Here is a 17969-nt window from a genome sequence, read left to right as displayed (position 1 = left end):
TTAAATATGCTTACATATAAAATCCGCGATACAGTGAAGCCGCGAAAGGCGAAGCGCGATATAGCGAGGGATCACTGTATATCCAGAAATTAAAATATGGTGTGCCACAGGAATAAGTACTCAGGCCTTTAATATTTTCAAGTTACATGCCTTCATTTCTACAAATTGTAACATTCGTTTTCACTTTATGCAGATGATATATAGCTGTAACTATTTTAGAGCAAATGTTTCAGCAATAGTACCCTTAATCAATTTTTCCAATGAGTTACAGGAGTGGATGGATTGGTAACGATCTGAGTCTAAATACAAAAAAAACAAAAACAAAAACAAAAAAAAAAAAAAAACAAACATTACTTATCTGGAGCGATACAGACTGAAGCAATATTCTGTCACTTTTCAACTCAGTTGGCCTAAATATTTTTACTGTAGTAGTAGTAGTAGTAGTTTATTTATATAGCGCCCTTCACAGACAAAAGGTCACAGAGCGCTGAACAGCAAATACAATACAAATACAACAGTTAAAACAAAACAAACAAAACCAATAAAAACAATAAATAAACAAATGAACTATTGAGCACGGATTAAAACCTTGTTTAAAAAGAAATGTTTTTAGATGTTTTTTAAAAGAATCAACAGACTCAACTCCACACAGACCACAAGGCAGGCTATTCCATAGTCTTGGTGCCATGGACTGAAAGGCACGACCCCCACGGGTTTTTAGCCGAGTGCATGGGACAACAAGATGTCCTGTTGCCCAGATCTTTGAGTCCGGCAAGCTGTATGGCGTTGGAGCAGGCTGGTTAGGTATTCAGGAGCTTCTCCATGCAAAGCTCTGAAAGTAAGTACCAACACTGGGAGCCAGTGCAGTGTGTGCAAAATGGGGGTGATATGATCACTACAGCTAGCACGAGTTAGGAGCCAGGCAGCTGCATTTTGAACTACCTGAAGGCATGAGAGAGTACTTGCTCAAACCTGTAAAGAGAGCATTACAGTAATCAAGCCGTAAGGAAATAACAGAACGAACAAGCATCCCCAATTCTGATTTTGAAACATTTCTTAGTTTTGAGAGATTTCTTAAATGAAAGAAACATGAGCGGCTGACTGACCTTACATATTCATTAAGTGTCAGGGACTGGCCAAAAATAACCCCAAGGTTACGTAGACTTGACTTAACAGGAGAGACTGAAGATAATTTTAAACTGATCTCAGAATGAAGAACAGGAGGAGCAACAATTAGTACCTCAGTTTTTCCTGAATTCAACTGCAGGTAATTACTACTGAGCCAGTCGTTAACCTGAAATAGACAATCAGCCAAAGTGACCAAAGTATTAATTTGGTTAGGCTTAAATGAAAAATAAAGCTGTATATCATCTGCACATAGATGATACAAGATGTCCTTGAAAGAGTTAAGACTCTGTGATAGGGGAAGAATATATAAAGAGAAAAGTATAGGTCTAAGAACCGAGCCCTGTGGCACTCCACATGTCAAAGGAGCAGAGTCAGATGAAAAGCCAGCCACACTGACTAAGAAACTCCTATTTGACAAATAAGAGGAGAACCAGTCCAAAGCAGAACCAGAGACACCTAACAGCTCTAATCTATTAATTAAGATCCAATGGTCCACCGTATCAAAAGCTGTGGTAAGATCTAACAGTACAAGCACAGAGCACCTGCCTGCATCAGCAGCAATTAAAAGATCATGCCGTTTCTGTAGAATGATTCTTTTCAATCTGGTTTTCGTAGGCAACAAAGAACTGCTGATTTTCTAAGAAGGCACAATGTTGCTGTTCAACCACCTTTTCCAAAACTTTGGCAATAAAAGGCAGTTTTGAAATTGGCCTGTAATTACTCAAAACAGAGGGATCAGAATTAGATTTTTTCAACAATGGTTGAATTACAGCATGTTTAAAATACGATGGAACCACACCAGATCTCATGGAGCAATTTATAATATTCAAAAGGCATGAACCTATAAAACGCAAAGATTTTAACATTAATGATATTGGCAACAGGTCAGTAGGACATGATGAAGGTTTCATCCTCCTGAGCAAGTCAGAAAGATCAGAAAGTGAAACATCTGAGAACACAAAAGACTCGGAACATGAGTGAATGAGAGCACTAGGTAAGACAGCTGGAACAATATTAGCCCGAACAACATTAACCTTGCCAATAAAAAAATGTAAGAAAATTATTACAATCACTATCAGAAAAAACCTGAGTAATAGATTGAGATGGAGAAATAATATTGTGAATAGTATCAAAAAGCACTTTGGGATTACGCTCGTGAGTCTGAATAAGATTAGAAAAATAAGATGTTCTAGCATTCCTAACCAAAGAATTAAAAGAAGCAAGTAAATCCTTTAAGTATGAATGATGAACTTCCAGATTAGACAACTTCCTGCCGAAAAGCAGAGCGCCTATGGAACACCTAAGATTATGAATGGAGTCATTCATCCAAGGAACTGAGTGGGTAACAGAACGCTGCCTGATTTTAAGAGGAGCAATCTTATTCAAAATATCAGTACAATGTTCATTAAAACATTGAACTGTTAACTCAACATTATCAATATTACCATCGGCATCAGATGCCACAAACAAATCAACAAACTGATTAATCACTGACTCATTAATGAAACGAGTACGCCTAGAGTTAACACAAGGTGACAACACTAAATTTGAAGACATGTCAAACAAAACACACTTATGATCACTAAAGGATACACTACAAATTGTAACATCATTCAAGCTAACTCCTTAAGAAAAAAACAAATCCAATGTATGCCCCCCACTATGGGCAGGGCCAACAACATGTTGTACAAAATTAAGACAGTCGGTGATACACAGAAATTCCGAAGCCACACTACATGAAAAATCATCCACATGGATGTTAGTCACCAAGCATTATTATTCTATCCAGCTTAATAATGGTGGATACAAAATCTTGAAAATCAGCAAAAAAAGGACTAATAGCACCAGGTGGACGATAAACTAAAATACAATATATTGGGGTTACACGCCCAACTTTAACAATCTGAAACTGAAAAGTCTTATATGAAATGGTAGGAACAGAATGACATAAAAACAACTTCTTAAAAACCATGGCGATCCCACCTCCAAGGCCGGTATGCCGCTGTGTGCTAATGAAAGAGCAGTCCTCGGGGCACAATTCTATCAGATTAGTAAAATCAGAGTTGCGTTGCCAAGTCTCCATCAGGAACATGAAATCCAATTTATTACTAGTAAAAAAAAAAGTCATTCAAAATAAATGACTTATTTGTGATAGAACGTAAATTAATCAATGCTACCTTAGCTGGTAGAGTCATAGAAACAGCAGCCGTCAAATTAGCATTTTCTGGAATACAAGGGATAGCGCGGAGCAGTCCGGAATCACTCCCTCGGCGAACTTGGCGTCTCGGACAGGGAGCGGGAAGCAGCATATCAGGTAATCCCGGCAGAACAGGTCTCAAGCACGTCAGCCTACTCGGATAATCCTCAGATAAAGATGGAAGATCCACATCAGAAACACAGCGCCATAGACGCCAAAACCTCGCATGCACACCTGCCCCTTTTCCATGTTTCCTCCGACGGGACTGCAGGTTGACTCGGGTGCCATTAACCAACAGTGGGGAAAAGCCGCTGAACAACGTAGCATTCACAAATGGCGGAGGAAAAAAAGGCATAGTTGTAATGCTGAGAGAAATTTTCCATTGATCTAATGTTGATCAATGAAATGCGATCGTACACTAACGCGACTGGAAAACCGCGTACGACTAGTGTCACAAAATAAACAAAACACACAAAAACATCCCACAACCGCAAGGAGCAGGGCAAGACAAAGGCAAAGCCTAACAGAGGCGCCATGGAATCAACATGCAACACAGTAAATATTTTTGACACCTGTATATATGTTTTAAAACGGACCTTACAACACTCTCTAAAATCTAGGTTAAGAAAAACTTCTGAATATGGAATGATACGGAGAAATAAACTAATGCATTTATTTCTAGCTAGATTGACTATCGCAAAGCATTATTCACAAGGCATTCTGCATAAAACTTTCACTTAATTTAAAATGCTGCTGCAATAATCATAACCAAAAAAAAGAAAATGCAACCTTAGCATCTCTGTTTGTTAGACATTTCTATAAAAAGGTAAGTAATAATTACAAACTCCTACTAACCCTATTCAATTCTCTTTTTCTTCTTGGTGTCCTGCTCTGGCACCAATGCTGTACTTCCAAGCTTTTCTTCCTGACCATGGAAAGACATCAGTGATACTTGCAGCCATATACTCAACAGATTTGAAGGCCCATCACAGACGTACATTAGTTTGCAAAAATAGTCAATCCCCTCAAAATTCATCATAATTTTCTGCATGACAAAATATTTGTACACATATTTATCCATTCAGTATTTTTAATGTGAGCTCTTATGCTGTAACAATATATTTCCAAAGTCAAATAAATTTTCTGTAGACATTTAGATGAAAAAAAAAACAAAACATAAAAAAACCTCAAAAGTAACTGTTTGCATAAGTATTCAACCCCTATAAATTAAATTCTATGCTGACAACCTTTTTGCTGCAATAATAGCCTCAATTCTTTTTGTGTAAGTAAGTAACAGTTTTGCACATTGTTCAGAAGTGATGCTTCACCATTCTTTTTGGCAGAATTTTGAGAGATCCTCTAGGTTGGTAGGATGGCGCCTCTGGACAGCAGTTTTCATACAGTGCAACAGATTCTAAATAGGATTAAGATCAGGGTTTTGACTTTGGCATTCCAAACCATGCCTTGGGTCATTGTTATGTTGAAAGAGGAGTCTTCTCCCGAGCCGTAGGTTCATAGGAGACTGGAGCAAGCTCTCCTGCAATATTATGCAATATTTGTGTCCAGCCATTGTCCCTTCAACTTTGACAAGATTCCCAGTATCAGCAGATTAAAAGCATCCCCATAGCACAATGTTGCCACCACCATATTTCAGCTGTGTTGCTATGGTATTTCTTGAGGCATGGGCACTGTTAGTTTTAGGCCACACATATATCTTTGACGTTTGGCCAAAAAGTTCTATTCTGGTCTCATCTGACCATAAAATTTTCTTCTACAACTTGCGTCTTTCTCATACTTTGTAGCAAATGCTATATGTGAGGTTATGTGGACCTTTTAAAGGAATGGCGTCTATCTTGCTATCCACTTCTAGAAGCCTGTTTTATGGAGAACTCTTAAAATTGTGGACCCATGCACCTTCAATCCAGTTTCAACCAAAAAGCATTGCAGACTTCTAAGAGTGACAATGGATTTTTAATAGCCTCTCTCACTAGTCAATGTCATGCTCTGATGTTTAGTCTTGTGGGACGGTCTGTCTAAGAGTTTGGGTGCTGTTATGATCCTTCCAAATTCTGTTGATGGATACAACCGTGCTAAATAGGATATTCAAACACTTCGGTATTTGTTGTAGCCATATACTGCCTTGTGCATTTTTATGACTTTGTTTCTCACATCAGCACAATGCTCCTTTCCAGTGATTATCCAATAAAGACTATGACCCTTACAAAGGGTGCTTTTTACAACCAGAGAGATAAAGGTATAAAGGATTCACAAGTAATTATGTTTAATTATGGTCAATTGAAGGTCACTTTTTTGTCATTTGTGATTAATTTGTCATTGTATAAACTAGGGGCATCCAAAGCAGAGAGGTTTAAATACTTATGCAAACAGAATTCTGTTCTTCATTTATTTTCTACATAAAATTGTTTTTTATGATTTTGGCAATGTATTGTTACAGCATAACAGTTTGCGTTAGAATAATGAATGGATTAATGTGTGCACAAACCATTTGTCACCAAAAAAAATTGTGACTTTCAAGGGGATTTAAAACTTTTGCATGTCACTGTATACTTTAGAACACCCAGGAGGGGGTAGGTACCTAGCTGAACAAAGTTTCCAGAACAACAGGTATGACAATGTCTGATTTTGTACTATAACAGACTATGGACCCATCAGAGGTTTGTATTCTCCAGGAATGACGCAGATTACATTTTTTTTTCAATCCTCTGTTGTGAACTGGCAACAATTATGTTAAGGAAGAGATATTGTTAGGAAGAAAAAAGCAGTGTCAAAGTAATTGACGTAAATGGTGCTTGTGTCTTTATGTTTACGCATTATATAATTTGTAAAGTTTAAAATTTCATTTTCCTGTGAACCTGCTACAGCACTTTAAGCCCTCAGAGAACATCACTGTACAAAAATAAACAAAAATAAACTGAATTGCAGTGAATATATACAGTAAACCCTTGGCACACATTTTTCAAAAGTAACAGCAAAAAGTGATTCAGCTGATCCAAGTTAACAAGGTTAGTAAGCTTAGGGTTAGCATTCACCACAGGTAAATTAATCGAAGCAATATTTAAGGACTGACAAGCTGTTTTGGGCTGAATGTCCTATTCTCCTGAAAACTGGTGTAATGTTCTATATATATATATATATATACATACAGTATATAATATACATACATATATATAAATAAATAAATATAAATATATTATATATAAATACATAAATAAATAAATATATATTAAAAAAAATATATATTATATATATATATGGGCGGCACGGTGGCGCAGTGGGCAGCGCTGCTGCCTTGCAGTTGGGAGACCTGGGGACCCGGGTTCGCTTCCCGGGTCCTCCCTGCATGGAGTTTGAATGTTCTCCCCGTGTCTGCGTGGGTTTCCTCCGGGCGCTCCGGTTTCCTCCCACAGTCCAAAGACATGCAGGTTAGGTGGACTGGCGATTCTAAATTGGCCCTAGTGTGTGCTTGGTGTGTGGGTGTGTTTGTGTGTTTCCTGCGGTGGGTTGGCACCCTGCCTGGGATTGGTTCCTGCCTTGTGCCCTGTGTTGGCTGGGATTGGCTCCAGCAGACCCCCGTGACCCTGTGTTCGGATTCAGCGGGTTGGAAAATGGATGGATGGATATATATATATGTTATATACGCTTTACTCTACACTTCTGCCTATAGTTTCTGCTTTAACATTTTAGCTGTCACTACAAAACCAATAAATATACAAAGAAAAACAAACTGGAAAAGCTAAACACTAAACAATATATGTTGTACTTGTGCACACCAATTGTACATACCTTTTTATTTATTATAAGCCACTGTGGTTTATGAAAGGGCTTAAATCCCATTCCGGCATGAATACCGGAAGAGCATCTGGCTTTATTGGAATGAATGATCCCTCTTGTAGATACTGCTGCACTATATTCTGCTAATGTTGAGCGACACTTAAAAAGACAAAAAAGAAAATCATAAATCTGCAAACGAAAAACTAGAAAACATGTATAGTACATTCAGAAAGCATTCATTGTGCTTCATTTTCCACATTTTTTTTTTTACATAACAGCTGAACTGTGAAATGCATTTAAAGAATTTAATTAATAATCTATATATTGTACATCACAATTACAAAGCAAAAAATGTTTTACACTGTAAATGTATTAGAAATAAAAAAAAAAGAAATTTCAGATGTACACAAGTCTTTCAAACCTATTTTCTATACTTTTTAAAGCACTCTAGGCAGTGAATACAGAGTCAAGCCTTCTTACTTATGATTCCACAATTGGCTTTGCTAATCTTCTCCCATTTTTCTCTGCAGAACATCTGAAACTCTGTCAGGTTGGATGGGAAGGATAGATATAATGCTATTTCACAGGCCTCTCTGAACATGATGAATCAGTGCACTGGATAAGCCACTCAAGAACATTCATACACTTGTCCTGAAGTCACTTCTGTGTTGTTCTGACTGCATACTTTTAGTCACAGACATACTGGAACGTTGATATTTGCCCAAACCAGAGGTCCAGAGCACTCTTTATGAGGTTTCTATCAAGAACCTCTAAGTACTTTCATCTGTTCCTCAATCCAGACAAGTTTCCAAGTCCTTGCTGAAAACAACCCCATAGCATGTTGTTGCTACCACAGTGCTTAACCTTAAGGATGGAATTTGTCAGGTGTTGAGTAATGTTCATCCTAACACGCTTGCATGTGTGGGCATACAGAACTTTCTATTCTTCCGCACAAAAGTATTTTTCTATGAGTGTAGGAGGAAAAAAAAAAAAAAAAAAAGAATTTACTCCACTCGCTACCAATGGGTCAACCAAAGGGACCAGCAGACACTAATCCCACACCAGGCCAGGGGGCAGCGGGATGCACTAAATCTCTCTTTTTTCTCTGCAGACAACACACAAGAAACTCTGCCTATATCAGATTATGGTCCCATGACATTACTTCCCTTGAACCACTTTAAAATCCTGCCATCCAACCTAGTTGGACCAGTTCCCTTTTTGGACTCTGACCCGTACACATTGTACTTAAACCTTTTTGTGGCCAGGGAAAGTATACGGGTGGCTGCCCCAAACCTTTGTTGTATGACTGGCTACTTATTTCACTATACACACACACGCCCACTATATTATATATATATATATATATATATATATATATATATATATTATACAGTTAGGTCCATAAATATTTGGACAGAGACAACTTTTTTCTAATTTTGGTTCTGTACATTACCACAATGAATTTTAAATGAAACAACTCAGATGCAGTTGAAGTGCAGACTTTCAGCTTTAATTCAGTGGGGTGAACAAAATGATTGCATAAAAATGTGAGGCAACTAAAGCCTTTTTTTAACACAATCCCTTCATTTCAGGGGCTCAAAAGTAATTGGACAATTGACTTAAAGGCTATTTCATGGGCAGGTGTGGGCAAGTCCGTTGTTATGTCATTATCAATTAAGCAAATAAAAGGCCTGGAGTTGATTTGAGGTGTGGTGCTTGCATGTGGAAGATTTTGCTGTTAACAGACAACATGCGGTCAAAGGAGCTCTCCATGCAGGTGAAAGAAGCCATCCTTAAGCTGCGAAAACAGAAAAAACCCATCCGAGAAATTGATACAATATTACGAGTGGCAAAATCTACAGTTTGGTAAATCCTGAGAAAGAAAGCAAGCACTGGCGAACTCAGCAACGCAAAAAGACCTGGACGTCCACAGAAGACAACAGTGGTGGATGATCGCAGAATCATTTCCAAGGTGAAGAGAAACCCCTTCACAACAGCCAAGCAAGCGAACAAAACTCTCCGGGGGGTAGGCGTATCGATATCCAAGTCTACCATAAAGAGAAGACTGCATGAAAGTAAATACAGAGGGTGCACTGAAAGGTGCAAGCCACTCATAAGCCTCAAGAATAGAAAGGCTAGATTGGACTTTGCTAAAGAGCATCTAAAAAAACCAGCACAGTTCTGGAAAAACATTCTTTGGACAGATGAAACCAAGATCAACCTCTGCCAGAATGATGGCAAGAAAAAAGTATGGAGAAGGCGTGGAACAGCTCATTATCCAAAGCATACCACATCATGTGTAAAACACGGTGGAGGCAGTGTGATGGCTTGGGCGTGCATGGCTGCCAGTGGCACTGGGACACTAGTGTTTATTGATGATGCGACACAGGACAGAAGCAGCCGAATGAATTCTGAGGTGTTCAGAGACATACTGTCTGCTCAAATCCAGCTAAATGCAGTCAAATTGATTGGGTGGCGTTTCATGATACAGATGGATAATGACCCAAAACATATAGCCAAAGCAACACAGGAGTTTACTAAAGCAAAGAAGTAGAAAATTCTTGAATGGCCAAGTCAGTCACCTGATCTTAACTCAATTGAGCATGCATTTCACTTGTTGAAGACTAAACTTCAGACAGAAAGGCCCGCTAACAAACAGCAACTGAAAGCCGCTGCAGTAAAGGCCTGGCAGAGCATTAAAAAGGAGGAAACCCAGCATCTGGTGATGTCCATGAGTTCAAGACTACGGGCTGTCATTGCCAGCAAAGGGTTTTCAACCAAGTATTAGAAATAAACATTTTATTTCCAGTTATTTAAATTTGTCCAATTACTTTTGAGCCCCTGAAATGAAGGGATTGTGTTAAAAAAATGCTTTAGTTTTCTCACAATTTTATGCAATCGTTTTGTTCAACCCACTGAATTAAAGCTGAAAGTCTGCACTTCAACTGCATCTGATTTGTTTCATTTAAAATTCATTGTGGTAATGTACAGAACCAAAATTAGAAAAAAGTTGTCTCTGTCCAAATATTTATGGACCTAACTGTATGTATGTATGTATGTATGTATGTATGTATGTATGTATGTATGTACAGTAATCCCTCCTCCATCGCGGGGGTTGCGTTCCAGAGCCACCCGCGAAATAAGAAAATCCGCGAAGTAGAAACCATATGTTTATATGGTTATTTTTATATTGTCATGCTTGGGTCACAGATTTGCGCAGAAACACAGGAGGTTGTAGAGAGACAGGAACGTTATTCAAACACTGCAAACAAACATTTGTCTCTTTTTCAAAAGTTTAAACTGTGCTCCATGACAAGACAGAGATGACAGTTCTGTCTAACAATTAAAAGAATGCAAACATATCTTCCTCTTCAAAGGAAACAGAGAGGAAAGCAAACAAATCAATAGGGCTGTTTGTTTTTAAGTATGCGAAGCACCGCCGGTACAAAGCTGTTGAAGGCGGCAGCTCACACCCCCTCCGTCAGGAGCAGAGAGAGAGAGAAACAAAGTCAAAAATCAATATGTGCCCTTTGAGCTTTTAAGTATGCGAAGCACCGTGCAGCATACTTAAAAGCTGCACACAAAAGGTAGCAACGTGAAGATAATCTTTCAGCATTTTTAGACGAGCGTCCGTATCGTCTAGGTGTGCGAATAGCCCCCCTGCTCACACCCCCTACGTCAGGATCACAGATAGTCAGCACAAGAGAGAGAGAAAGAAAAGTAAGTTGGGTAGCTTCTCAGCCATCTGCCAATAGCGTCCCTTGTATGAAATCAACTGGGCAAACCAACTGAGGAAGCATGTACCAGAAATTAAAAGACCCATTGTCCTCAGAAATCCGCGAACCAGCAAAAAATCTGCGATATATATTTAAATATGCTTACATATAAAATCCGCGATACAGTGAAGCCGCGAAAGGCGAAGCGCGATATAGCGAGGGATCACTGTATATATATATGGTTGAAATAGTTTACTGTCAAATAATGTAAAGAGTACACGACACGTGTTTCACCCTAATTCTGGGCTCATCAGGCGTACACACTCACTGCACTCTCTCACGGGAATCGAACGTGCCTGAAAGAGGGCACGTGGCGGATGTTAGCCAACTTGCTGACCAACCACAAGCGTTACCTGGTAGGTAACCACCCATACAATCAGATTGTGATTCAGACTACGAATGCCGTGAATGTAATTACCCCGATCTACATGCTGTCAAAATGAACGAACCACACGCCGTGACGCAATTTTAGGGGCTTCGCCTCTAGCGCTGATGTCCGAGGTTCGATTCCCATAAGTGAGTGTGTGCGCCTGATGAGCCCAGAATTAGGGCAAAACACGTGTTGCGTACTCTTTGCATTATTTGACAGTAAACTATTTCAACCATTCTATGATCCGCTTCTCGCAACTGAAAGAGGGCATGTGGCGGATGGTAGCCGACTTGCTGACCAACCACAAGCGTTACCTGGTAGGTAACCACCCATACAATCAGATTGTGATTCAGACTACGAATGCCATATTGAATATATTATATTATATATATAATCTATACATATTAATAAAAGGCAAAGCCCTCACTGACTCACCGACTAACTGACTGACTCATCACTAATTCTCAAACTTCCCGTGTAGGTGGAAGGCTGACATTTGGCAGGCTCATTCCTTACAGCTTACTTACAAAAGTTAGGCAGGTTCCATTTTGAAATTCTACGCGTAATGGTCATAACTGGAACCTGTTTTTTGTCCATATACTCTAATGGAGGAGGCGGAGTCACGTATCGCGTCATCACACCTCCTACGTAATCAAGTGAACTAAAAACAAGGAAGAGATTTACAGCACGAGTCAAACGCGAGAACGAAGGTAAATGACGTTAATTTTTGAGTGTCTTTTAATACTGTGTAAGCATACATATTAAGACATGTGCAATTAAACGTGTGCATTTAAGGGGTGATTTCTCAGGCTTAAAAGCTCGCCTTTTATTAAAAAGGTAAATGCAAACTCTTTTCATTCTGAAGGGCACAAACCACGTTAGATTTCAGCCGTTAAACGCGCAAAAATGTCGGTACACCAGATAAATAAGCACAACATATTATCAGTTGTATTGTATGCTTACAATACATATAGAAATGTGTTAATCGTTAACTAATATTATGGGATGGTGTTTTTCGACTCGCGCCTTGATTTAAACGATTGCATTTCTTGGTGGGTTTGCGTAGCTTATTGTCAATATCTTTACACCTCTTTATAAGACTTAATTTAAAAAGGTTTTCTTTTCTTCTTAATTAAAATTTAAAAGCAATACTTCACCGCTGCGAAGCCCCTCTAGTGCTGACGTCCGAGGTTCGATTACCGTAAGCGAGTGCAGTGACTGTGTACGCCTGATGAGCCAAGAATAAGGGGGAAAGACGTATCGCGTACTCTTTGCATTATTTGACAGTAAACTATTTTCAACCATTCTATGATCTGCTTCTTACAACTGAAGGCACCGTGGCTGATGTTACCTCACTTGCTGGCCAACCATAAGCGTTACCTGGTAGGTAACCAGCCACTCACTTCACTCCCTTACGGGAATCGAACCTCGGACGTCAGCGCTACAGGCGAAGCCCCTAAAATTGCGCCACGGCGTGTGGTTCGTTTATTTGACAACATGTAGATCGGGGTAATTACATTCACGGCATTTGTAGTCTGATTCACAATCGGATTGTATGGGTGGTTACCTACCAGGTAACGCTTATAGTTGGCCAGCAAGTCAGCTGGAAGTGATCACTTGAGTGAAGGCAGCTTCACAAAAAAACAGATCCTTAACAAACTGTTATTAGTATATTTTCCCTCAATTTAAAAAGGTTCTCTTTTCTTCTTAATAAAAATTTTAAAGCGGTACTTCGCCGGTGCGAAGCGCGTGGATTTGACCGACTGACACATACAGACATATTCATGAGTGCAGGTACTTTGGAAAGAAAGCACCGTGTAAACCTAAAGTTTAAATTAAGTTCATAGACCTACAAAAGGTTGCCATTCATTTGAGGCAAGATTGCTTTTCTTCTGTACAACTATACGTTGCATTCTCAAGAGTGTGCTTGCACGGCTTCGGATATAGATATATATATATATATATATATATATATATATATAGATATATATATATGTCTATATATAAATATGTAAGCTTGTAAGTACTCCCTTACTTCTCTTTAAGAAAGGAAGATGTAATGATACTTGATTTAAACGATTCCATGTCTTCCTGGGTTTGCTTAGCTTATTGTCAATATCTTTACACCTTTTTTTAAGACTTATTGACTGAAACGGGCTTTCACGAAAAAAGTTAGGGCTTTGCTACAGGATACACCCTCCATAAGTTAAGCAAGTAAAAATAAAATATATATTTCTGTTTTATTTAAACCTTTTAAGTTCGTATGCATAGCCCCATTTGGCTGTTTTTTTTTTTTTTTTTCTTTCTTCAGTAATATTTAATCTCCTTAAAGAAAAAGAACATATCCATTTTACTTTTTTTGTATCTCTTTAGTAATATTTTAGTGTAAAAGGATAACCAGTATTTAAACCTTTTATGTTACTTTATAAATTTATTTTACACAATGTTGAAAAATTAATAAGAAACCTACATATTTTGGCAGCTGCTGCTTTAATTTTCAATGAAATGAACAAACCTCTCCAAGAGAAAACGTCAATGAAGATCTAAAAATGAGAAACCTTCATTTATAAAAGTTTGCAGCAGATGACTTAACTGAAAATATGTGTATAATACATATTTATCTATTTTACTTATGCCTTTATTCCAGCAACTTGCAACATCTGAGGTACAATTTCTTACATTACTTTTGTTTTTTGCAGCACAGGCACCTGAAATGACTTCCTCAGGGTCACACAGTGGTGTCAGTACCAGGATTTGAACTGACAAGCTCCGGGTTTACTGAAATATTACTGAAGAAAGAAAAAAAGCGAAAACGGGCAAATAGGGCTATGCATACAGATGTCCATCCATCCATTATCCAACCCGCTATATCCAATACAGGAGCCAATAAGTAGATATGTATATACAGTGGTGTGAAAAACTATTTGCCCCCTTCCTGATTTCTTATTCTTTTGCATGTTTGTCACACAAAATGTTTCTGATCATCAAACACATTTAACCATTAGTCAAATATAACACAAGTAAACACAAAATGCAGTTTTTAAATGATGGTTTTTATTATTTAGGGAGAAAAAAAAATCCAAACCTACATGGCCCTGTGTGAAAAAGTAATTGCCCCCTTGTTAAAAAATAACCTAACTGTGGTGTATCACACCTGAGTTCAATTTCCGGAGCCACCCCCAGGCCTGATTACTGCCACACCTGTTTCAATCAAGAAATCACTTAAATAGGAGCTGCCTGACACAGAGAAGTAGACCAAAAGCACCTCAAAAGCTAGACATCATGCCAAGATCCAAAGAAATTCAGGAACAAATGAGAACAGAAGTAATTGAGATCTATCAGTCTGGTAAAGGTTATAAAGCCATTTCTAAAGCTTTGGGACTCCAGCGAACCACAGTGAGAGCCATTATCCACAAATGGCAAAAACATGGAACAGTGGTGAACCTTCCCAGGAGTAGCCGGCCGACCAAAATTACCCCAAGAGCGCAGAGACGACTCATCCGAGAGGTCACAAAAGACCCCAGGACAACGTCTAAAGAACTGCAGGCCTCACTTGCCTCAATTAAGGTCAGTGTTCACGACTCCACCATAAGAAAGAGACTGGGCAAAAACGGCCTGCATGGCAGATTTCCAAGACGCAAACCACTGTTAAGCAAAAAGAACATTAGGGCTCGTCTCAATTTTGCTAAGAAACATCTCAATGATTGCCAAGACTTTTGGAAAATACCTTGTGGACTGATGAGACAAAAGTTGAACTTTTTGGAAGGCAAATGTCCCGTTACATCTGGCGTAAAAGGAACACAGCATTTCAGAAAAAGAACATCATACCAACAGTAAAATATGGTGGTGGTAGTGTGGTGGTAGTGTGATGGTCTGGGGTTGTTTTGCTGCTTCAGGACCTGGAAGGCTTGCTGTGATAGATGGAACCATGAATTCTACTGTCTACCAAAAAATCCTGAAGGAGAATGTCCGGCCATCTGTTCGTCAACTCAAGCTGAAGCGATCTTGGGTGCTGCAACAGGACAATGACCCAAAACACACCAGCAAATCCACCTCTGAATGGCTGAAGAAAAACAAAATGAAGACTTTGGAGTGGCCTAGTCAAAGTCCAATTGAGATGCTATGGCATGACCTTAAAAAGGCGGTTCATGCTAGAAAACCCTCAAATAAAGCTGAATTACAACAATTTTGCAAAGATGAGTGGGCCAAAATTCCTCCAGAGCGCTGTAAAAGACTCATTGCAAGTTATCGCAAACGCTTGATTGCAGTTATTGCTGCTAAGGGGCAATTACTTTTTCACACAGGGCCATGTAGGTTTGGATTTTTTTTTCTCCCTAAATAATGAAAACCACCATTTACAAACTGCATTTTGTGTTTACTTGTGTTATATTTGACTAATGGTTAAATGTGTTTGATGATCAGAAACATTTTGTGTGACAAACATGCAAAAGAATAAGAAATCAGGAAGGGGGCAAACAGTTTTTCACACCACTGTATACAGTATACATATATATGCCAACCACAAGCGTTACCTGGTAGGTAACCACCCATACAATCAGATTGTGACACAGACTACGAATGCCGTGAATGTAATTACCCCGATCTACATGCTGTCAAATAAACGAACCACATGCCGTGGCGCAACGTTAGGGGCATCGCCTCTGGAGCTGACGTCCAAGGTTCGATTCCCGAGAGGGAGTGCAGTGGAGTGTGTACGCCTGATGAGCCCAGAAAGAGGGCGAAACACGTGTCGCGTACTCTTTGCATTTATTTGACAGTAAACTATTTCAACCATTCTATGATCTGCTCCTCACAAACTGAGGGCACCGTGGTGGATGTTAGCAGATTGCTGGCCAACCACAAGCGTTACCTGGTAGGTAACCACCAATCAGATTGTGACACAGACTACGAATGCCGTGAATATATATATGTGAATGTATGTATATATATATATATCTATATATATCTATATATCTATCTATCTATATCTATATCTATATATATATATATATATATGTAGAAATGTAAATTTGTATATGTATATATATGTATATGTGGATGTGTATATGTAGATATTTGTATATGTAGATATGTATATATGTTTATGTATATATATGTTTACATAACCTCTTTAACACACTACTTCTCCGCTGCGAAGCGCGGGTATTTTGCTATATATATATATACTAGCAAAATACCCGCGCTTCGCAGCGGAGAAGTACTGTGTTAAAGAGGTTATGAAAAAGTAAAGGAAAATTTTAAAAATGACATATGTATATATATATATATATATATATATATATATATATATATATATATATATATATATATATATATATATATGACAGCAACACTCATAACAATGACAACACAATTACATTGACAATCATGTTACGTTATTTTTAAAATGTTTCCTTTACTTTTTCATAACCTCTTTAACACAGTACTTCTCCGCTGCGAAGCGCGGGTATTTTGCTAGTATATATATATATATATATATATATATATATATATATATATATATATATATATATATATATAAAAGACAGCAACAGTTATAACAATGACAACACAATTACATTGACAATCATGTTACGTTATTTTTAAAATGTTTCCTTTTTTTTTCATAACCTCTTTAACACACTACTTCTCCGCTGCGAAGCGCGGGTATTTTGCTAGTATATATATATATATATATATATACAGTAATCCCTCGCTACTTCGCGGTTCACTTTTCGCGGATTCACGACTTCGCGGATTTTTAAATACAAGTGATTGCCCGCCTATCGCGGAAGTTATGTTCCAGACCCATCAGCAACAGGAGAAAATCCGTGATATAGAAAGACCATATAAATAAACATTTTTTTAGTTTAAGCCTTAAAATACCCATCCCACATGCTTTAAACACATGTAAACTTATAAAACACACTTTGTTAACACATATGATATGTGGATGTCGGGCTAAGGATATGAGTAACATCTCACTATTATAAAACATTTTAACTTCACGCAAGACAAGACAGTGAGACAGGAAAATTGGTGATGTACACCTAAAAGCCTGATTGTACAGGCTTTTAAATTATTGACACGCAGAGCGACAAGCAGCACAAAGCCAGCACAAAGTCCACTTCTCCTTAGCGTTCATTCAGCTCCCCACCCCCTTGACAATGCGAACTGCGCTTCCGGGGAGGGGGGGTTTGAGCGAAGGTGCGTTCAGCTCTCACACACACACACACACACACACTCCTCGAGCAGAGCGACAAGCAGGCATTTTGGCAGAAGCAGCACAAAGTCCATTTCTGCTCAGCGTGAGTTCAGCTGCCCCCCTTCACAAAGCGAGTGCAGACACATTGACGTCTGATCGCTGCGTGCAGTGTGCAGCGTTGGTCTGCGGTGTTTAAGAATGTAGAAAGTGTTTAAGAGCATAGGAAGTGTTTATAAGAGTGTGGGAAAGGTTAACGAGAGAGTGGGAAAGGTTTATAAGAGTGTGGGAAGGGTTTATAAAGCCTTAAAATATGTATAAATAATAAAATAAATATAGGTCGCTACTTCGCGGATTTCACCTATCGCGGGGGGGCTCTGGAACGTAACCCCCGCGATAGGTGAGGGATTACTGTATATATATATATATATATATATATATATATATATATATATATATATATATATATATATATATATATATATACACACACATATACACACA

At 38.5% G+C, this 17969-nt stretch overlaps 1 protein-coding gene across 2 annotated transcripts in view; it reads right to left on the bottom strand.

The window, feature by feature from the left end:
* The window catches only part of rad17 (RAD17 checkpoint clamp loader component), a 139931-nt gene that overhangs the window by 18436 nt on the left and 103526 nt on the right, over positions 1-17969 (bottom strand). For both annotated transcript variants that reach the window (XM_051930084.1, XM_051930083.1), the window contains exon 14: positions 7130-7276. In XM_051930084.1, the coding sequence (XP_051786044.1) occupies positions 7130-7276 (147 nt within the window). The remainder of the gene's footprint in view (positions 1-7129; positions 7277-17969) is intronic.

Source organism: Erpetoichthys calabaricus, chromosome 7 (genome assembly GCF_900747795.2).
Source record: "Erpetoichthys calabaricus chromosome 7, fErpCal1.3, whole genome shotgun sequence".
NCBI classification, from domain to species: Eukaryota; Metazoa; Chordata; class Cladistia; order Polypteriformes; family Polypteridae; genus Erpetoichthys; species Erpetoichthys calabaricus.
The sequence above is the reverse complement of the archived record's forward strand: the minus strand, read 5'-3'. Positions and strand labels throughout refer to the sequence as shown.